We start from the raw sequence: 24,533 nt of genomic DNA, 5'->3' as shown, positions 1-24,533 counted from the left end.
CTGTATTTGTTTTATGTTTGTAACCAAACTGTTGTTGGGGCATCTGACGTCTTTTCCATACAATGGAAGTCAATGGTACCCCACAACTGTTTGAAGAATATCTTTCTTTGTGTTCAGCAGAACAAAGAAATGTTTACAGGTTTGGAACAACTTGAGGGTGAGTAAATGATGACAGAATTGTAATTTTTGGGTGAACTATCCCTTAGCCACCACATATAACAAACCAGCATCGTAGCGAAAAGAGTTTTGCGCAGCAACAAGAGGATAACTGTTCCAGATCTGCTGAATATTTTGCATCTCAACTCAACTTGAACTGTTAAGTAGTCTATCTGATGTGGGCTCTTTCCTGTGTGCATGTGTGTAGACATTTGCAGTAAGCTCTGTCTACTCTAAATGTAGCTGAAATGCAAAGTACATGGCTGGTGAACAACAAGTCCTGACTGGGTAATTAAAGAGCTGGGAAGAAAAAAAGGCAAGGCAGACGGACTGGAAACCACTACCAGCCCTTGAAGAAACATCTGTGTTAAAGGAAAACAAGGTAATTATATGGAAAGTGGGAGGAACTGCTAAAGTATTTTGCCTTCAGAGAGAGGCGCTTTGTCTGCCACTGCAGCATCCTTCTGTCCAAAAAAACCACAATAGTGGAAGACTACAACCAGACCTCTCCATGCATGCGTTCTGCATATATTTCAAGTTTGTAGTGGCTTTCTGGATCTTTCTTTCACCTCGTTTTTCTCATCTTGATGAAAAAAAGTTAAATTTCTCTAACAAATTTACTTGTTTTTATCCGGTTCACTACCACTGTCAGGAATTTGATATTTCAAGGACGCTTCCGGACACAAACTTTCCTGTAGTAGACTAGGCCATTATCTTAAAAGTCTAGCACATATGAAACCCTCTGCAATGACCAGACTTCATTTTTCATTGTGAAAGTAGTCTAAGTCAAAGAAGAACCAAAAATACTAAAATATGCCCTGTAGCAAATTTGCACTTTCTTCTACTCTTCACTTCAATAAACCAGCCGAGATATGAAGCCTACTATAGGTAAAGAAAAATGCTGATGACCCGGCTCTTCTAAAGCCGATAACAACCGGAGAAAAGCTTTGTGTTGACAGATGCCTGGATGGAAGGAGCTCACTGACAGACAGAAACTGAAATGCAGCAATTTATAACAACTATTCTCAGCATTACCACAAGAGGTACTATAGAGTCCATTAGCAAAAACTGTACATTTCAATTTCTCTTTAAGAGGTGTGTTTCCCAAAAGCATCGTTAGCCAACTACAAGTTCTGTTGTTACCAACATAGTTCAACATTGGCGTTTCCCGAAATCAAACCAGGGTGCGTTTCCCGAAAGCATCGTTAGCCAACTATGGTCGCAACTTCCGTCGTTATCAGCATAGTTCAACGTGTCGTGTTTCCCGAAAACATCGTTCCGACAAACATTCGCAAACAGCATCAACCTGTGGCTAGAAGCATCGTTTCTTGTTATGACATGTAGACTCAAATCCTAATCTTGAGCAAAATAAGCAAGCTGACATTCAGTACTACCTGTATCTTTCGTAAGAACGAGCCTATGATTGAATCTGAAAATAAAGCAAAATAACTGAGAAGTATGAGAAATAGTCCTCAGATGCCATGTCCATAATTTATAGCAAAACATCTAGCATTAATGCGATCTCAAAAAGATTCATTAAAAGTAGTTATTACTCCACCACGTGCGTGAATTCATTAACCAACGGATTGAACGACCAATATGCGACAATACGGTTTCGGGAAACAGTTGTGACTAGCTAGTTGATTTCTTTCTTTCTTTCTTTCACAATGGCGACAAAAATAGTGAAGTAGTTTTCAAATGCCATGTTTGTTATTCACAGCAATAATCTGGCATTAAAACAATCTCGAAACAATGAATTAGCCTAAATTAACCATGTGTGTGGTGCCATGGTATTAACATCTGTTCTATAAAGTTAAATCAACATGGTTCGAAAGATGGTTTTGGGAAACAGTCGAGAATAGCTAGCTAACCATCGATGCATGATGGTTATAAGCAGGGAAACACCCCATGTCAAATACCATCATGGGAAAGCAACAGTTTGAAAAGATTTGCACTAGGAAAATGTGGGTCTTTACATGTTAAATGACAATGACACATTTGGTTTAACAGCACAGGCATTTAAAGCTAATTCTAACGCCCCCTTTGGTTTTGCTCAGACTTTTCAGATTTTTTTGCCATACACATGACATAATTCGGTTTAGTTTTTCCTAGTCTGAACAGCAAAAAAATAAAAAACTGATGTTTACAAACCTCATCCAAATTACAGTTGGGACAACATGTATAACATCATAAAAAATGCAAGATTGTCAGGAGCCATGTCCAAATTCACTAGTATTTGCTGACTTTTCCCTCAAATTGCTAACTAGTACATGTACCATCCTATGTCAACATATCAGATATTGACTTTGCTGTCTGAAAAAGAGGATCAGATCTCTCAACAATTGCAAAAAATGGCCTGCAAAACAAAGACGAAGAAACCCAGTAACTCACCTTTCTGGCAATGGTTGGAGGTCCAGCATCTGTAATTGTCATTCCTGTTAAAGTTGGTCTTGATACACTGAAGGTTGTCCTCCATGATTCCCGGACAAACATTTCCACACTCCTTGGACTGTTTATTTCCAGCAATGTAATTGTTCAATTCGGCATTCATAATGAGAGACCAGTCTACAGAATCTAAGTAGCAGAGCTCGGGATTCTTCTCAATTCGTATCGCACCCCGTGTGATGTTTCGCAGGTTGTAGAGGCCGATGTCCTTCAGGCTGGTCAGCTCAAATATGACCAGGGCGTAGTTGTAGAACAAGTTACGACCCCGGATCACAGCAAGATTAGGAAAGAGGGTGCTGAGGCTGTCCAGCCCGGATACACGGAAGAGGAGAAGGTAATCCGTAATCATGGTCAGTTTGGGGAAACTGAGGGTGCGGAAGAACTCCTGGTTGTTATTGTTTTTGCCTCCGATGAGGAGGATCTGCAGGTATCCCTCAACCACTGTACAGTTCTCCAGCCGCTTGAAATTACTGATGTCATTGCCAATGTCAATGCCTGGACCACAGACTGGAAGGAGGAAAACAGAAACATTCAGAAGATAATCAATGCAATTCAACAGTAATATTGAACAGTCACAGGTAGCAAATGCTTTCGAGAGGTTTTAATGATGCTAAAAACTGACCTTGAATATTTGAATGAATAGATTGATTCATGGAAATGTTACATAATAATTTGCATCGCAACCGTCAATTTACTTATAAATGTGTCATTCCAAACCTGTGTGACTTTCGTTCTTCAGTGAAATGCAAAAGAATACATTTTGAAGATATCTTGGGTTCCAATGTTGTTTGCACCGGAACGTTCCTTAAAATATATTTTTTTATGTTTCACTGAAGAATAATATAGGTTTGAGAGTGAGTAAATTACGACAAAATGTAGGTACCAAGGTACACAAAAGCATTTACCAAGCGCTAGTCGCAAGTCGAATGATTTAGGCCAAAAAAACTAACACTTATTTACTGACTGTCAAGCCAGAGATGTGAGAGAAGTTTCAACCAACTGCAGTTTTTCTTCTGCTACTGACACACTGCTATGACCCATGAGGGAGCCTTTATAAGACAGATTTTTGTGTTTTTATGACAGGTATCCTGAGACAGACATCTCTGCTTTCACTACCACCCATTATGCTGTTTATTTTCCACGGCGTGATTTGCCCACAGGCAAAACACAAAGAAAGAGCTAAAAAAAAATGAACCCTGGAAAATGCAATAAGATAATTATAGAGCTCTTGAATTATAGAGCTTAAATTAAACTTTAAAAGATAACATTACCTAAAAGTTTATAACCCTTTAATTCTTAGATAATCTCAGAGAGAAAAGGCCCACTCCTTGCTCTTGAATGTCCTTTCTTTTTATAGGCAAGTCATCCTTAAATTCTGATTCTAACAAGTGTGCATTGCTGTATTATATTCATTATGCTAGAAAACAGAATTAAGCTTTGGCAAAAACGAACATCTTTCGCCACGCTGGAAGGCAGACAGCACCCAGTCTGTCTGCGGACTCTAACATTTTCACACTGCTGAGTAAACACTGCTATCTTTATTGCTTTGATGGCTCTCCAAATCTCATGTTTACATTTGATAACCCAATTCCAGCCCACCATTGCGAACTCTCAAAGGTAGCAGAGTGGAGGCATTTGGAAATTAGGTCATAAACTGATGTCACTGTTTAGAAATGAAGCAGGAGGGAAACAAAGCTTTTAACCCAAGCTAGTAAATCCTAACACTTGAAATTCTACAACAAAACAGATCGCAACAGAATGCGTTCATATGGACATGGGATACAAAACCAAAAAGCAAGAAGGCCTCATATTTTTGCTAACAGAAGTTCAGACAGTACTTTCTCTGCTCATCATTTCAATGCTGACATCAAATGTTTGTATCTTACATACATTACAAATATATTTCTACAATTGTTTACATTTGTATATTTACATTTGTCCCATCAAATATGTCTTGATAAAATGGGGTAAAAAAAGATTTAACTTTTAAAAATAGCAATCATATTAGTTTAAAGGAACAGCTCATTAAAAATGAAAATACTGTCAACACCTACACACCCTCAAGTTGTTTCAAACCTGTATGAATTTATTTCTTCTGCTGAACACAAAGGAAGATATTTTGAGAATTTCTGTAACCAGACAGTTGATGGACCCCATTGACTTCCATAGTAGGAAAAAAAATACTATGGAAGTCAATGATGTCCATCAACTGTTTGGTTACCGACATTCTTCAAAATATCTTATTTCGTGTTTAGCAGAAGAAAGAAACAACTTGAGGGTGGGTAAATGAAGACAGAATTTGCATTTCTAAGTGAACTATTCATTAAAATCACAAAAACAAATAAATGAACATGGTGTGAATTTTAAATATCCACAACAAAATGGCTTAAAATAAACATTAAAGGTATTTCTTTTTATTTATATTTCTCTAAACTAAGCATATTGGGGATATCGTTTTAAACTTGGAATCAATTCGTAGGTTTTCCTTAATATCACTTTTTAGTCTTTTCTAAAATCCCTAACAAAAGCTAATTCTTTTATGACATCAACCTCTAAGAAATGATATCGTTTTTAGAACTAAAACAACAGCACAAACATTAGTATAAGCAATTCATTTGATGAGTTATGTGATGCTTTTTTGGAACTCTACAACATTCCAATCCTGTTTGATAGAATTACAGATATTGCTATTAAAATATTGATTAAAAAAATTTTAAACTGACAAGTAGATTACGAGAATCACTCTGTGTATTTATAGAAAGACGCAAAAACTGCTTTAACCCAATCAAAAATGCAAATCAACTAATAAACAAATCGTTTGATGTCGAGATAAATCAACCAGTTAACCTGAACCACATTTATGCCCCACTGGGAATCTCTAACCGTCCTGTGCCAAGAGAGACAGGTTATACTTAGGATTTCCACTAAGAACCTCCTCTGCCTCACTACCTCGCTGCCCTGCAACCGCTGGGGTTAACAGTAACACCCAATTACACAGACTTCACAAACTCCTCACTCTTCCAATCAACAAAACCGGGTCTGTTTTGCTAGAGCGGGTGTTTTTGCATGTTCTATTTTAAAAACAGATTTTTTTCCCTTCTCTCTCTCGATGAATCGGATGAATCAGGGGGTCTTTATTTGCAGTTTACTTGGAAACATGGAAATTTTGTGGTGGTCAAACATTAAGGGGAAGCAAAAATTGCTTTTTTTGTAAGAACTTACTGGGTTATTGATTTTAAAGAGACGAAAAATATCTTACATGTTTTTCACATACGTATTGGGACAGTTTTAGTATAATTGATGAACGCAAGACAGTTTTGCTTGGAAAAACAGAAGCAAATTTGCATAGCCCATGTGGGGTTAATCTAATAATAACAATGACTATGCAATAGTTAATTTTCCAAACCCAACACAGCATGAACAACATGAGACATACAGTAACAAGTAAACAAACACGCCCGTACAGAGCATGTCCTGGTGTTTTCTCTTTTAAAATCACTTTCATTTACTGGCAACCACATCACAGCGTCCAATGTATCCTAACCTAACAGAGACCAGCCCTTCCCTGACAGCAATCTTACAAACTGTAACCAACCACGCTTATATCAATATTATCTGTTAGTTACGTTAACAAATGATAAACTCTGGCCAATTTTACCAGCCCTTAACAGATAGCCTAATAGTTAGTGACATTTATGTGGTTTATCAAACTTTACATTAAACAGTTGTGAGACTACTCAAGTTGAACAAAACAAATTAAAACTGTTTAGGAAGATCAAACGCTTGCAAAGAGAAAACGAGAAGGTCAAAACATTAGTAGAGGATTAAAAACCAGAACTTAAGTACTTAAAAAATGCACTGAGTTTTAAAGTCTGATTTCCAGAGTATCTTATATGAAATAAAAATGATTATTGTTTTAAGGACTGGCTTAGGGATAACCAAGATAACCGTGAACGCTCTCAGAACTTCCCTAACATTCTCTGGCAAGTTTCTCGCAAAGATATAAACAAACATTCTTCCAGTAACATAATGTTCGTTTAAGGTTATCTGGTCTTTAACGTTATCAAAACAGTAGCACACAAATGTTATGCATTCATCATTCATGGAACGTTTTCCTGAAACATTTTAGTTGGACGTTAGTCTACTGTTTTTTAAACGATAGGCTACTACTAAAACGTTCAAAAGTAACGTTCCCATAACATTTTCAAAATGAGAAATATAGAAAGCCTTCCCCTCATGCTTTCTCTAACGTTCACATAACATTTTTAAAACATTTAAAAAAACTGAATGTTGAACATTCAGAAATAATGTTTTCATAACTTTACGGTAACATTAGCAAAAACGTTCTTAGTTTGAACATATTTTTGTTAGCATGGAAATAACACATGCATTTAACTTCTAGTCTATTAAAGAACCTGTTGGTTTAATTACTTAAAACAGATACTGTCAACAAAATCTCCCATGCTGCTATAACATGATCATGATAACTCAAGTCTGACTATCATACTTCTGCTAAAGTATAGATCTATATCTAAAGTTGCACATGATGGCACTTGTAAAACACAAATACTATATTCCAGAATTATTTGATAGAAGTAAAATACCTATGAAATTACCATTTAAATGGCAGTGGTAGCATGACTTTGTTTTTTTGTTTTTTTTTACTTTGCATAACCAAAGCAAACTGTGACGCATGATATAAGCGTGTTCCCATGTATTTTCTATTATGAAACATTTAAATCAAGGAAAGCAGGGAACACGTGCATTTAAGTGAAAAGTAACAGGTTGGTCTGAAATTTGAAACAGTTTTCTTGCCAAAGCTTAAAACATCATTCATTACACATGTGAAATCACAAAGCAAAAAAATTAAAGTGAAGGTTTTCTTAGACCAGCAACAATTATATGTTGCTCTAATCCATATGCATTCACTATAACTTACTTTCTCCATGACAGAGTGTGGAGAGGACCAGCACCAGACCACAAAACATGGTCCAATATCGCCTCTGTCTGCTAGACCTCATTCCTATACAAAAACACGGCAAACACTAGTTTAAAAATATATATATTACAAAATAGGGGAGGCAGCAATCCTTCAAAGTAGATGATGCTTGACTCTTGAAGTCTTCTCAGTACAAAAATATGATCAAAGTTGGTTTATCCAACTTAGTGCCTCCTTATGGAGGGGGTGAAAACAAAAATATAGATAAACATGAGCTGGAAATAATCAAACAAAACCAAGTTCTTCCATCTTCATGGTGTTTTGCTGGGATAAATGATCCTCCAGACACCCCAGCGAGATTCTCCAGCAGACTCAGCCCGTTATGCCCACACCATGAGGCGGATTCAACCGCACTGATTCTCGGGCTCCTTAAACGTTTTAAATATTATTTTTTACAGCTTCTCCTTGTCGATTTATGTGAAAATAACCAAGCAAAACACGTAACGGCTTGATAATCCGCAATTCCCTGCTCCATGGCGTGGGAAAAATGGGGAAAACACGTTGCAGGTCTCCTCGCAGGCTGGTTTTCGCTGGAGTTGAGTGAAACCCGCTCGGGTCCGCTGGCTAAAACAGTCTGGACGAGTGTGTGTAAGTGTGTGTGATCTTCATCAGCTGCAAGATGCTCTGTACTTCTCATCCAGCGTTTTTAAAGGCCAAAAATCGGTGAAGAAACTCAGAAAGATGCCAAATAATATTCGTCCAGGCTTTAAAATGGTCTCTCTCAGCCTCCCACCATCTTCAGTCTGAGATTTCAAAGCTTGATTTTTCTCTTCAAAAAGCGGAGTATGGAGGGCACATATGATTTTTGAGGGATCGGATCGGTGTTCATTTAAGAGATGTGAAGGATGTGGAGTAGATCATGTAGTCTCTCTCCGTTGAGTTGACGCTGTAAACAAGGCTCGATCTCTCTCACACACTCATGCACTCAAACGCATAGTAGGCTAACGTTACGTTGGATAAAGGTGTGAGGGAAAACCCGGGCTGGATCACACACACACGCAGCAAAAGGGATTTGGATCTGATTTTGGAGGTTGCCTGGACTGGTGAAAAACACTGCTACTGGCGGTGTCAATACCTTTAGCTGCCTACATAGACATGTAAGTGCTTCATAGGTGCTGCATGCACTCTTGTCAAGTGAAATATTTATTTAGCCTACTTATTTATTACAATTCACAAGACATGTATATAGTTAATCAAAACAAATATTTATTATAAAATGTTTATTTATTTAAATTAGACTACAATTACACAAATAAAAAAAACATGTATTATAAAATGTTACTTATTTATTTATATTACAATTAAAAAAAATAACATATTATCATATATTCAAAAGGATTTTTTCCTAAAATTGCTACTACAGTCTCAAACAGTAAACACAGCAAGTTTATTGTAATGCCTCTTTTGGGAAGATGCAACACGTGTAATTTAGTCTCACTGTAATTTTGTCTCACAAAGGACTGTGTTCTGCCCGTAGGAAAACACTCATGTAACATGATGTCATAATATGACATCATTGTTTTATCCATTAATTAGTGTAAATTGACACAGCCCGATTTTGCATGTTTCATGTGTATTTTTTTGCAGTAATTGTATGAATACCAAACATACTTTTAATAGTATTTTAATGTTAAAATAATACTATCTATTGGATTATCACATAAATTAATGGCTGCCACGTTTGGCACTTAACTATTCATGTTGAAATCCATAAACAGTGCATCAAAAATATAATTCTTAATATTTCAGATTAAAACATAAGCCAAATGAAAGATTATAATAAAATAAATTAAATTTTTATACTTCCAAGATAAATGTTACATTGTTTGTATAAAGTAGTTTAAATAGTTTAAATTGGTCATTATGTACTTTAAATAGATTTTGATTTGGTTTTAGATCTTTGGTTCAGGTTGATGTCAGTCTATTCCTCATTGAGTCATTGCTCAAATAACAACCGGTTTGGGTTCCTGAAAGCAATATTAAATCAAAACCAAGAGCAATTGCTTTGGGCTGCTCAACAAATTATATACATTTAACACTGACACATTATGAGTTAAAACATCAAAATGAATAGTCCAAGTATCACTTGTTTTCTATGAGACATTGCAAAATAGAAGACTCTACGAATGACACACCATCTACTCGTACCCAACATGTCTATACAAGGAGTTTACAGACTAAGGAAACATTTTTACATAGTTAATATGGTCATTACGTCCTTTAAAGAGATTTTGGTTTAGTTTTATTTTTTGGTTCAGGTTGATCTCAGTCAATTCAGGTCAAAAATCTTTGAATTCACATATTTTAGACATAGGCTATTCTAGAGATTAGAATATATAAATATCTCCCTTCCGATGCTGAATATCATAATTTAACCGTGTGGCTGATACGATCCGTTTTCAAACAAACAGGAGATAGACAGTGCAACAAGCTCAGGGTTTGTTTGGATGTTGGTGGTCCTTTCTCTAATGAAACAAGAAAAGCTTTTTTGCTGAAGTATAATCTGTGACAGTCTTGATTATCAGCATAATTACAGAGCTCTTTCGGCCCAAAGAGGAGAGCACAAAAGAACTGTGTTAACGCGGCACAAATAACTCGATCCTGGCACACACATTTAAGCTCCTGTCACATTTCGAAAATTATAGGGAGAGAGCACACATACACCCATTAAACAATGGACTGTACATCCACGGCCACCCAAGACTACAACTACTGCAAACCAGCCTTGAACGAGCACAAACTGTACCAACGTGCCCTTCCGATCTCCCCCTCCCCTTTCCACCCGCTGAATGTTTTGCCTGTCCTCTTGCATTTGTTAAATCCTCATAAACCGTCCCCATAAAGACGGCATACAGCCCACCTACCTCGAGCGCCTCTTGTTGGTTTAATTCTCTCTCTGCGCTCAAGTGGAAATAAGTGCTTATCACCAGCGGGTCACACATGCTAATGAGTGACTGTTTGTTTTTGAGGAGGAACGGAATTCGGGATGAGAAGGGAAACATTATATAAGTGCCTGAATCCAAATATCTCTTTACACTTTTAAACTTAAAGGGTTAGTTCGCCAAAAGATGAAAATTCTGTCGTCACCCTCATGTCGTACCAAATCCGTGAGACTTTCATTCATCTTCGGAAGACAAATGAAGATCTTTTTGATGAAATCTGAGTGATTTCTGTCCCTCCATTGACAGCTATACAACTACCACTTTGACGCTTCAAAAAGTTCATTAAGAGATCGTAAAACTAATTCATATGAATTGAACAGTTTTCATTAAGGCTTTTATTCACATTAAACATTAAACATTTAACAATTAAGCATTGTTCAGCGCACATAAACACACTAAAAAAATGACTCTTTAAACTTACTCAATTTAATTATGGACAGTGGTTCCACACAAGCAAATTATTTTTTATTAACATTAATGGAATTTGTTGAATCTATGTAAGCTCCTTGTGTTGTGACAACACAACTGAATCAGAAAGAATCTATGTGAAATAGTAATGTCCAAACAAATCAATGGAATTGCTTCCCTGTAACTGATACAGACTTAACTGAACCGATATAGACTTTCATCGAACCTTCGTACAAGGTTAAAAACTAGTTTAACTGTGGCCATTGTGAACATATTTTCAACATCATTTATGGTCTCATTTAGACAGAATTACTTTGACTATTGCTGTCAGATGATCTTAGTGAGAATTAACAGAAGTTTAGATGTTGATGTTTCATTTGAAGTGTCACCATTGTGGTGATGATCAGTGTTTGCTTTAGTTGGGCTCTTGGTCCCCTTAATTTTTACTTTAGCTTTTCTGTGGCTGCTGTATCTCTGTGTTTGTATAATACAGTCGATGTTGCAAAGAAAGTCAAGAATAAGTAAGATCAGGGGGCTGTTCCATAAACCAAGATTAGAGTATAAGCCAGGCTTATTTCGGTTAGTCAGGCTTATTTTTGGTAGATTCGGTTTCATAAATCAAACTTAAAAAAGTTCAAACTCAGTTACCCTGGCAACTTATGCTGGGAAACTAGCCTGGTCCAGGGCAGGCTAACTGTCAGGCTAAGCCTCAGTTGTTACACAGATCCTCAACACTGACCGACAAGAACACAATGATATTACCACTGACAGTCTCTAATACCATTATTGGACTTTATAAATACACAGTATACAGAAAATCAACTTAAATAAGGCTACAATATAGACACATATATAAGGCGTTTTAAAGTTGTCCGTTTAGGACATGTCATTTTTGTAATAAAGACATTTTAATTAAGGAATGCCTCGGTTATCAGAGAATTCTTTTTTCTACACTGTCTCATATATATATATATATATATATATATATTATGTACTTTATTATGTCTTTCAATTCAAACACATTTAACACAATTATACAAATGGACAGTTCCTTTAAAGACATTATTTTCCCCCAATATTCCTTATTTTTCCTTCTACTTTTTTTTCTTTTGTGATAATACCAACACATACATATAAATAAAACAATAAATAAATATTAATAAAAATATAACATTCACATATATCAAACTCTTATAATGAATGACACATAATTCCTAATAGTTATTCAAGTAATATTATTTAAATATCAAATATTCAATATTAAATAAGTAGATAAATAAAATTACAAATAACTAGAAATAAAAGGGAAGGTTACATAAAAATGTAGTAAATGTAGGCCAATATATATTCCTTTATTTTATGGAATATTCTTTGATTTTAGAGTTGCACATATCTTTTCAAAATGTATACATTTGTTCTTAATTTAATGTTATCCTCTCCATAATGTACTTTAGAAACTAAATCTAACCACTCATTTAAAACTGGGGATTCTTGCTTTCTCAAAAAATCATTGCATTAAAAGCTGCAATTCTCAGCATTCTAAATAAGTATAGGCCTATATCTTTATTAGCATAGGTCCTATACCCAAAACTATATTTTGTATCTTTATATATTTAGTTTCTTAAAAAAAATCTTCCCTGAATTAGGCTACTTCTGTTCAATTTTTTTTATTTAGGCCTATTAGAAGTATAAAATGAGTGTAATGAGCTAGAAGTTCACTGCAACTTATCCAACATCCTAAAGAGAAATTATTATAATTAGAAGATATTTCTAGTGTTCTAAAATATCGCATTTTAATTTTCCAAGCAAAATGTATATTTTTTAATCAGAATTATTGCGCTCCTATTTGGCGCGCATGCGCGCAGCAGCGCTCGTTCAATATGAAGATTAGCAGCAAAATGGATACATTTGCACGACTTTCTATCATTTACAGATGGAGAATATAACTGTAAAATGTAATTTTTGCACTGAGGGGGAAAAAAAAAACATGTCACAAATGCATAAAACAGCACAAAAACTACGCTGTTTGATGATGGATCGATTTGATCCACGATCGACCTCTAGGGCTGCTTCAGAAACGCGTGCACACGCAATTATCTAGACTAGATAAACCTGGATCAAATTAGTGAGATTGTGTGAACTTCAATTACCTTTTATGGAACCACTTTAGCCCCAACTTATTTGTTAGGCTCATTCAAGTCCGGTGTTGGAGTTTAATCCCCGCTTTTCTAAGCTTCATTTATGGAACAGCCCCCAGGTCTTATCAGCTTCATGTTGACGTTGATGATGAAAGCTTCACAAAACATTCATCTAATGTTGTCAGACACTTTCGCATTTCTAGCCGCCACCATGTGGATCTGCAATACTGGCACCAATAGCATTTTTATAATCACTTATTTAGAGGTGGATAAAAATTATGTGCATACGATGTTCAGAGCAAACATATCATGTTGTCACACACGGACATCAAGATTTTGCATATGATTCACAACAATGGTGACAATAAAAAAGGTCATGCTGCAATGCATGATGGGTAGCTTTCATAGTTCAAAACTCATCATTGATTCCCAAGCTTTTTTGTTTTGATTGTCACCGTTGTTGTGATTCATATCCAAAATCATGATGTCTGTGTGTGACTACATAATACATTTGCTCAAAACATCATGTGCACATGCTTTTTATATTTTAAAAATATTTCTTATTCTATTGGCACCAATATTGCACTTCCACAAGGTTGGTAATGCCAAACATAAATACAATTTTAAACTATACATTTGAAACTTGATTTGTGATGATTATTTCATCATCAACATTGAGCTGATAACACCTGATCTAACTTATTCTTGGCTTTCTCTGCCACAACATTTGTGTTATACAAACACACAGTTACAGCAGCCAATGAAAATTTAATGTAAAATCTACAGGGACTAAGAGCCCAACTAAAGCAAACACTGATCACCACAATGGTGACACTTCAAATGAAACAAATATCTAAATATCTAATAATCTAAATATCTAAACTTCTGCTAATTCTCACTAAGATCATCTGACAGCAATAGTCAAAGTAATTCTGTCTAAATGAGACCATAAATGATGTTGAAAATATGTCCACAATGCCACATTTGAACTAGTTTTTAACCTTGTACGAAGGTTCGATGAAAGTCTATATCGGTTCAGTTAAGTCTGTATCAGCTGCAGGGAAGCAATTCCATTGATTTGTTTGGACATTACTATTTCACATAGATTCTTTCTGATTCAGTTGTGTTGTCACAACACAAGGAGCTTACATAGATTCAACAAATTCCATTATACCACGGGCTGTTTAAATACTCGATTCTGATTGGCTGGAAGGTGTGCAGTAAAACCGTTTAATGCACAGGTAGTTCCAGTCAGTTTGATTACAGTTCGAAATTAATCCGCTACTATAAACATTGGTAACCATAGTAACAGAGTTACACTTGCAAAAGAGTGAGAGAGAGACGCATATGAAAACGTTTATTTAGGTAGGCTCAGAGCCATAGAGAGAAAGAGTTACGACGCTCTTTGATGTCGCTCGCGATTGCTGTCATGTGGTTCATAAGCCCCAATAGTTCCAAAACATACCCTGGCTGTCATTGTTCTTCTATGAGACAGACAGCAGCGATTGCATTATTGACCGGTAAATATAAAATAAAACACACACCCAAGTACTTTTTCAGCTGTTACTGCATTATTGCAGTTTGTTAATGTCAGTTTTGCATTTGGAGAGGCAGGGTGACAACGAAATACTGTATATTAGGCTACTTAAGTTTTAGGCTTTTTTTGAGGGAAAAGACAGAGCTAGATAAGATCGAAGACGACAAAGATGAGGTCAATACGAAAAAGACAACTAAATGGGCAGTTAACACTTTCAGTGACTTTTTGCGTCAAAGACAGAACAATTGTGATTTCGAGACCTAACGTTACTCTGCTTCTCTTTTAAATGAGACATTGCGGGAGTTTTATGCCTCTGTTCAGTCTACCGCTGGACGCGAATAGGCCTACAGTGTTGCAAGTTTGATGTGTCTCAGAGCAGGTATAAACCGTAACATTACAAAATACAACATCATATGGGCTTCAATACTTCAAGTCAAGCAATGCCGTCTTTAAATCAGTTTTAAAGCGCTACAGGAAAAATGGAAAAGACACCAGCGTTCATCATCCGCGTAAAAGTTTGGTTTGACATACAGATACAGCTAATTAATTTAAATAAATGACATGATTACTTCAAATAAAGATAGCCTTGTCACTGTCAGTGTTGCCTGTCATTCATATATAATTTTAATAAATCCATGTATCATTAAGTTAGCTATGCTTAAGCAACGAGGGGACTGTAGACTTTAAAGAAGAGACGCGCACAGGTAACTCGCGCACGCATCTCTCTCTCTCTCTCTCTCTCTCTCTCTCTCTCTCTCTCTCTCTCTCTCTCTTTTCCTTCTCTTTCAGTTCTCTGTCTCTCTCTTTTAATAATGAATTTAAATAAATGTGATAATTCATTCAAATAAAAGCAATCCGATGGCTCTACTTTATTTAAAGCGGACAGAGTGCTAGAACTAACGAGCCGTAACTTAAGAAAATAACCGTCATTTTTACACGTCTGTTAAAAAAATTACATTGTAAACATCAGTTACTGCTTTAACTTCTTTTTAACTTGGCAAATAACCGAGGTATTAGCGGGATGAACCACCCGACGCGAAGCGGAGCATGCATGTTTCAGCAACCTCAAACATGCTGCGTAACACGAGAATGAACCTCATTGGTTCTTGCTGAGGCTCAAACATGCTTCAAATAAAGATAGCCTTGTCACTGTCAGTGTTGCCTGTCATTCATATATACATGCTGCGTAACACGAGAATGAACTTCATTGGTTCTTGCTGAACCTCAAACATGCTGCGTAACACGAGAATGAACTTCATTGGTTCTTGCTGAAGCTCAAATGTGCTGCTTAACACGAGAATGAACCTCATTGCTTCTTGCTGAACCTCAAACGTGCTGCGTAACACGAGAATGAACCTGATTGCTGATACATGAAATTGGAATTTCAACTAGTAAGAAATCAATTGTTGATATCAACAATTGATTTTGAATGGCTGCCTATATGGTGACATTTCACTAGTGAAAATACAATTACAGATATCAAGGATAGTTTTTACTAGTTGCAATTCAATTGTTGATATCAAGAATTAGCATTTTAACTACTAAAAAAGTAAATGTTGATATCAAGAATTAGCATTGTTACTAGTGAAAATGTAATTCCTGATATCAAAAATTGCCATTGTTTCTAGTAGAAATATTATTCCTGATATCAATAATTATCATTTTAACTAGTGAAAATTTAATTGTTGATATCAAGGATTCATATCCTGGAAATGAATAAAAGTTCAAACGGCTTGCCATACTATGAAAACTTTTTTCTTCTGTAAAATTCATGCAGTTTTGTTTTTTAACCGCTAGAGGTCCAAAAGTTACATAGTGTATCGAGCATTTAAGCAGTAGACGACAGATCTGCACGTGCGCTTAAACAGAACGTTCAACGTTGTCATGTGTTGGTGCGGACTATAATATTATCGTTAAAGTTATGATTAGGCCTTTTTATGGCATTGCTGCGAATACTCATTCGTGGAACCTTTATTTATTTTTTATAGTGTAGGCCTATTAAAAAAAAATTGGGGATTTATGGAAAGGTTCAGTCTGCGTCTTACTAAGAATCTTTTTTTGAATGATTCCAGGAATCAAGCGAGCATTCGGACCGTGGCTGACTAAGACAAAAATTAATAGCCTAATCCTGCTATATCTGAAGAATAGATAACCAGACTGACTGAATGTTGGCTAAAAAGGACGTTGCTGTTTTGCGCAAGTCGTCTCAAAATTGAGTGAGTCATCTGGATATCATTGGCTTGTAATCAAGGGTTCCCTTCATAAAAACAGTGAAGAAACTACACTGTACTTTTAATAAGATGGACTGTACAATAGTCGGGCCAACAATTATTATGGTGAATGGATGCATATATTACACTTCAGACTGCATTACACTAATGCAATTTACTCTGTCTGCAGCAAGGAGTGATTCATAATAGGCCAACTGGCATGATGACAAACCACAGCAATAGTCCTTTCTAACCCAAAACGGTTTTATAAAAATCATTCTGGAACTAATTAAATATCATCTTACTAGTCCAATGTAATAAATTACAATGCATCCAAAATATTTGACTTGACTAAGTTGAAGTCAAGTTGATTTGTTAGTCTGACCAGCAGAGGGCACCAGAAAACCAATTTACCGCTTTCATCACTGGACCAAAACAACTGAAGAGTGCTGCACTTCTCAAAAAAGCATCGTGAGTTAAAGTTGATCGAAGTGATGTTTTTGGGAAACGCAAATTTGAGATGACGTCTGACTTAAAAGAATTATGAAACAATATTTAAAATAAATAAGAAACTTGTGGATTATTTTAAACAAATACAATTACAGAGTTTAGTTGGATGTTATTTTAAAGGGTTAGTTTACACAAAACGGAAAATTCTGTCGTCATTTACTCACCCTAAAGTTGTTCCAAACCTGTATGAGTTTCTTTCTTCTGTTGAAAACAAAAGAAGATATTTTAAAGAATGTTTGTAACCGAACAGTTGTGTGGCATCATTGACTTCCACAGTATTTTTTTTTTATTCATATAAGTCAGTGGCTACCGTCAACTGGTTACAAACATTCTTCAAAATATCTTCTTTTGTGTTCAACAGATGAAAGAAACTCATACAGGTTTGGAACAACTTTAGGGTGAGTAAATGACGACAGAATTTTCATTTTTGGGTGAACTATCCCTTTAAATTGAATGATCAAGGTCTTTTACCCCCAATTTAAAATAAAACATGAGACTGCTGATTTTATGACCGTTGGGTATATAATAGTTTAAATAATCTTATTTAAAGTAAATAATTGCGCTGTTAAGCCCATGGTAGCACTACTCTTAATGATCATCATCAAACTTTTTATAAAACAATATATTTGGTAGCAATATAAAAATCACATCAGTAATGTGTTAATTTATTTAAATTAAAAGCATTTCACAACATAATGTTAAATTATACATTAGATATTCATATAAATAAAATGTTCTTTTAAAATACTTATTTATAGCTTCTGTCCTGGTATTTTGTCCTGGTCCTTTTTTTTTTTTGGTATTGTTATTTGTCATTACTTGTGTAAAAAAAAAAGTGTGTGAGAGAGAGAGAGATAAATGAAAAAAAAAAAATATATATAGAAAAAACTCCCAATGGTCCACTATCATTAAAGAAAATTAATATCACTATTATACATTTTCTATTTTCTAGTACTGCTAAATTGATTAATCGCAATTAATCGCATCTAACATAAAATGTTGTAAATATATATATATACTGTATATATACACACACACACACACACGTTTACAAAGACGATTACAATCACGACTAATCGATTTGACAGCACTATAAATTTAAATATAATTTCAAAGAATACTGATTATATCTGGGTGGTTTCCTCGCTAAATTCTATTATATGAGACTCAGCCCTCTTTATGATTAATTCTCTATCATAAGATGAGAAAATCCATCTGTTTCATTGCTCACATTGATTTAAAAAATGTCAAAAAGAGGTGGTGGTCTCATCGTGTTGCAAGTGGTCAGTGCTGTAATGAAATAATGCTCATGCTAACCACCATTCTACCTTATAAACTGTATAGACGAGAAGCTCGTAAAAAGACACTGTAATGCATTTCTTGTATTCTAGCCATAAATAATATTGATAGTGTTAAAAAAAATCTTTAAGTTCAGCCATACGAAAGTTCAACAAATTCAACCAAATGTCATGAGATAGTGATATTAATGAATTCAGCATGAGCAAGGAATGTGAAGAGTGTAAGGGGAATTTACAAACTCTCTGGACAGGAAGTCTGGATTTCAGCTATGACACTAGAAGGAAAAGCTAGGTCAGAAATGAGAAAGAAAATATAAAGGGAAAAACACACCTATGCATTGCCTTTAATACATTGTTAGCAACCTGCGTGATTTATATATGCATATTTCTGAAATGCATAACTCAGACACAGTCACCTCTGATAACATCACTCAGTACATTTTTTGAAAAGCTGCTTTGAAATTAGATTGAGTTGTGAAAAGTGCTATTCAAATAAATGTGAATTGAATTTAATATTTTGATGCAGAGGGTCAGTGCCTTATTTACATTATACCTTACAAATTATAGACAAAATATAAAACATATGAAACCAAACAAACACGAATAGGTTGCAAATGTAGCCTTATTAAGCAATTGATCAAATGTTGGTTTATAGTTATTATATAGATAAACCTACATTACCCTTTAAACATTTGGGGTCAGTACAAATTTTTTTTTTTCTGAAAGAAATCTCTTATGCTCACCAAGGCTGTAAAGTGAATTGTAAAGTAATATTAAAAAAAATTTAAAAGTGTTTTTTTCTATTTAAATATTTAAAAATGTAATTTATTCCTGTGATGGCAAAGCTGAATTTTCAAAGTAATAACATACGCACATCCAAAACCTTAAGGCAGGTCAAAAAAACGCGATAAAAAAAGTCATATAATAAAAAATCAGCACACTGCTGCTTCCAAAGATTAATTTATTAAAAATGCAACGTTTGCCTGATGAAGACATTTTTAATTTTAATGTTTAGAAAATTTGAAATTGACAAATGTCAAAGTAAAACACTGACATGAAAATAACTAATGGGCCACTCTCTCTGAATGGTTGAACAAAAAAGTAGCTCTCACACAAAACCATGTAATTTATAGAAATAATAATGAAATAATGAGTCACAATACATCTACAGCATTTATCGATGTTAGCTAATATTAATCTCAACATTTACTAATATATTTTTAAGATCAAAAGTTGTATCTGTTAACGTCAGCTAATGCACTGTGAACTGAATATGTCTATTAAAGGGTTAGTTCACCCAAAAATGAAAATTATGTCATTAATGACTCACCCTCATGTCGTTCCAAGCCCGTAGACCTCCGTTCATCTTCGGAACACAGTTTAAGATATTTTGGATTTAGTCCGAGAGCTTTCTGTCCCTCCATTGAAAATGTATGTACGGTATACTGTCCTTGTCCAGAAAGGAAATAAAGACATCATCAAAGTAGTCCATGTGACACCAGTGGGTTAGTTAGAATGTTTTGAAGCATCGAAAATACATTTTGTTCCAAAAATAACAAAAACTACGACTTTATTCAGCATTGTATTGTCTTCTGGTTCTGTTGTCAATCCGCGTCCGCAGTGACGCTGATGACGTGTTATCTGGTGTGTCCGTGTATTCGGGTTCAAATAAATATGGCTGGGCAAAAAAATGCAAGCCTTCCTCTGTGTCGAAATCCTTAGACATGTTTGCGAAGATTGTTTTGTTTACAGCGTGCGACTCCCTCAGTGTCACGTTTTCAATGTGTTTGAGTTCTGTTTTGTGATCTTGGTTTCCCCTGTCTTTGTGATTTTTGGTTTAGTCCTGTTATTAGTTCAGTTTTGTGATCTTGTTCAACCCCGTCTTTTGTGATTTTGGTTCAGTCCTGTTAGTTTTCCCGCCCTGTCTAATTCCCTTCACCTGTGTTCAGTTAATCATCCTATTAGTCCCTATTCATTAAGCCCTGTGTTTTCCCTCAGTGTTTGTTGGTCGTCGTCCTTGAATGGTTGTGTTTTCTGAAGTCCTGGAGTTTTGTTCTTTTGTTCCTGTACGTTGCAGAAAGTTACGTTTGTAAATAAATCAACTATACTGCTATTCTCGTGTCCTCGTCTTCGGCAACCTGCACACAACCTGACACTCAGACTGTAAATGAAGCTCTTTCGCACCAGATACACGTCAGCAGCGTCTTACGTCATCAGCGTCACTGAACGCGGCTCGACAACAGAACCGGAAGACAATACAATGCTGAATAAAGTCGTAGTTTTTGTTATTTTTGGACCAAAATGTATTTTCGATGCTTCAAAACATTCTAACTCACCCACTGGTGTCACATGGACTACTTTGATGATGCCTTTATTTCCTTTCTGGACAAGGACAGTATACCGTACATACATTTTCAATGGAGGGACAGAAAGCTCTCGGACTAAATCTAAAATATCTTTAAACTGTGTTCCGAAGAGGAACGGAGGTCTTACGGGCTTGGAACGACATGAGGGTGAGTCATTAATGACATTATTTTCATTTTTGGGTGAACTAACCCTTTAAGGCCATCTTCCAAATGACACTCTTCATGTGCACTTGCGATCTCGTGGACTTTAAAATGGGTGTCCCGTTTGTCATTTTAGGTTTCAGAAGGGTGCTCACAAGCGCCCTCTTTGTGGCCGCAATGAGCACTTTTGCCGAGCCTTCTTCCCAACAGTCAAAGCGGCATTAAGTCACGAAAGTTCGTAAGGGCTTAGGCGGTACTTCTCATTTCTTATTTGTGCTTCCTTGTTACCTTTCCTTGCTTCCTTTCCGCTCGTCTTAACTCCACGCTCTTAGGATGCGAGGGGAATATACACCCGTGTATCCTCGGTCATGACTCCTCATGAAGCTTCCTCACTCCTCGTTCTTCGCTTCCTTGCGGTGCAATCAGAGAATTGAGATGTCCTTCAAGATCACTGAGTATGATCGGTTTCCGGGTCACGGGAAACAAGGAATCATCAATTTGAGTATTGAGAAGCAACAATTGGGACAGGGCCTAAGTAACATAAACAAAGGTTAATAAATTCTGTACAAGTATATTGCTCATTGCTAGTTAATGTTTGTTAATGCATTAACTAATGTTAATGATACCTTATTGTAAAGTGTTAGCAATATTTAAAAAACAAAAACAAATTTTTACATATATTTCTTTCTCAGAAGTGTTCAGCTCAGTGCAATTCCAGTAAATTGCTTTGCAGCCAGTCAGTTAGTTTAAAGTTGACCATTTTGAGAAAGCTCTTGCCATTTTTGTGTACAATATACATCAGCCGGCCAGTCAACAGACTTGGGCGGTCCATGGGTGTACCGTCTGAGGCTGAACCTCTATTTGACAGGACTTTATCTAAACACTTCCTGTAATGAAGGTCACCGATGGCCAAGTGAACCTGCTGTTGCTCCTCAGATCTCCTGAAAAGCATAACAGCCATGCATTCAGTGCGACGAGGTACTTGATCTGTCCAGGCCACCCACCACTGCTGGGCTTTGTGTGAGCTCTACAGGAGGCTGTTGTCCCTGGCACAGTTGGGCCTTGAACTTCACAGCTGTAAAGCGTCAATGCCATCAGCCTGTGAATCAAGCTCTAGTTTGGATATTCTCTATATAAAGGAAACTGTTGGAGACATGGTCTGCCAAGCAGTGCATGAGCTCTGACATGTCACGCAGTGATGGGTTTTAGCCATTGTGTGATGATCAGCCAATAACATAATAACTTATAATAACTTCCTCAGTGGAAGCTCTTTTTTATTAATAATGCACATTTACTTTAATTTTCAGTTTTTTTTATATGAACTTCAAGTAAACATAAGTATTTGTACCACTTCATTTTTTTGCACATTTTATGTTGTTGCCTTATATTAAAGGAATTCTGTCATCATTTGCTCACCCTAAAGTTGTTCCAAACCCGTATGAGTTTCTGTCTTCTTTTGAACACAAAAGAAGACATTTGGAAGAATGTCGGTAACCAGACAGTTGACGGTAGCCATTGACATCCATAGAAGGAAAAAAAAAACACTATGAAAGTCAACGGCTACCGTCAACTGTCTGGTCCCCCATCCAACCTGACAGAATTTGAGAATATTGGCAGAACTTGAGAAGAATGGCAGAAAATCGCCAAATGCAGGTGTGCAAAGCTTGTTGAATCAGACCCAAAAAGACTTGAGGCTGTAACGGTGCTTCAACTAAGTACTTATACTTTTCTTATACGTTTCTTCAAGCGTCTTCTTCTGGATTTAGACTGCCTCAGTTATTTCTGTTTCTTCATGTAATCACAGACAGACTCGATGATGGTGAGATCAGATCATACCAGCTGTCGTCAGACTCCTTGTGCATACAAAAATGGCACTGGATTATTACAATTTTAACAAAGGCAAAAGGAATGTTTGGAAATGTAAACTGATATTTTCTACAGACACACTACAGCAAAAGATATAAATAACTTGCTTAAAACCATTTTTTTTGTTTAAAAAGACTTGGGTGCCTAAGACTTTTGCACGGTACTGAAAGAAAATATATATATATACACTCACCGGCCACTTTATTAGGTACCCCATGCTAGTAACGGGTTGGACCCCCTTTTGCCTTCAGAACTGCCTCAATTCTTCGTGGCATAGATTCAACAAGGTGCTGGAAGCATTCCTCAGGGAGTTTGGTCCATATTGACATGATGGCATCACACAGTTGCCGCAGATTTGTCGGCTGCACATCCATGATGCGAATCTCCCGTTCCACCACATCCCAAAGATGCTCTATTGGGTTGAGATCTGGTGACTGTGGAGGCCATTTTAGTACAGTGAACTCATTGTCATGTTCAAGAAACCAATTTGAAATGATTAGAGCTTTGTGACATGGTGGAAGTAGCCATCAGAGGATGGGTACATGGTGGCCATAAAGGGATGGACATGGTCAGAAACAATGCTCAGGTAGGCCGTGGCATTTAAACGATGCCCAATTGGCACTAAGGGGCCTAAAGTGTGCCAGGGAAACATCCCCCACACCATTACACCACCACCACCAGCCTGCACAGTGGTAACAAGGCATGATGGATCCATGTTCTTATTCTGTTTACGCCAAATTCTGACTCTAACATCTGAATGTCTCAACAGAAATCGAGACTCATCAGACCAGGCAACATTTTTCCAGTCTTCAACTGTTCAATTTTGGTGAGCTCTTGCAAATTGTAGCCTCTTTTTCCTATTTGTAGTGGAGATGAGTGGTACCCGGTGGAGTCTTCTGCTGTTGTAGCCCATCCGCCTCAAGGTTGTGCGTGTTGTGGCTTCACAAATGCTTTGCTGCATACCTCGGTTGTAACGAGTGGTTATTTCAGTCACTGTTGCCCTTCTATCAGCTCGAACCAGTCTGGCCATTCTCCTCTGACCTCTGGCATCAACAAGGCATTTCCGCCCACAGAACTGCCGCTCACTGGATGTTTTTTCTTTTTCGGACCATTCTCTGTAAACCCTAGAGATGGTTGTGCGTGAAAATCCCAGTAGATTAGCAGTTTCTGAAATACTCAGACCAGCCCTTCTGGCACCAACAATCATGCCACGTTCAAAGTCACTCAAATCAACTTTCTTCCCCATACTGATGCTCGGTTTGAACTGCAGGAGATTGTCTTGACCATGTCTACATGCCTAAATGCACTGAGTTGCCGCCATGTGATTGGCTGCTTAGAAATTAAGTGTTAACGAGCAGTTGGACAGGTGTACCTAATAAAGTGGCCGGTGAGTGTATATATATTAGGGCTGTCAAATGATTAATCACGATTAATCACATCCAAAATAAAAGTTTTTTTTACATAATACATGTGGGTGCTCTGTGTATAATTATTTTGTATATATATAAATACACACA

General features: G+C 36.4%; 1 protein-coding gene across 1 annotated transcript in view; it reads right to left on the bottom strand.

Annotated features, from left to right (window-relative positions):
* igf1rb (insulin-like growth factor 1b receptor) overlaps positions 1-8,548 on the bottom strand; it is a 98,329-nt gene extending 89,781 nt beyond the window's left edge. Inside the window, exons 1-2 of the mRNA XM_056259182.1 lie at positions 7,541-8,548; positions 2,548-3,108 (exon numbers count right to left, since the gene is read on the bottom strand). Coding sequence (XP_056115157.1) covers positions 2,548-3,108; positions 7,541-7,622 — 643 coding nt within the window. The 5' untranslated portion in view covers positions 7,623-8,548. The remainder of the gene's footprint in view (positions 1-2,547; positions 3,109-7,540) is intronic.
* Positions 8,549-24,533: the final 15,985 nt, after the last annotated feature.

The sequence above is a fragment of the Rhinichthys klamathensis genome, unplaced genomic scaffold (genome assembly GCF_029890125.1).
Source record: "Rhinichthys klamathensis goyatoka isolate OS25496 unplaced genomic scaffold, OSU_Roscu_1.1 h1tg000165l_1, whole genome shotgun sequence".
NCBI classification, from domain to species: Eukaryota; Metazoa; Chordata; class Actinopteri; order Cypriniformes; family Leuciscidae; genus Rhinichthys; species Rhinichthys klamathensis.
The sequence above is the reverse complement of the archived record's forward strand: the minus strand, read 5'-3'. Positions and strand labels throughout refer to the sequence as shown.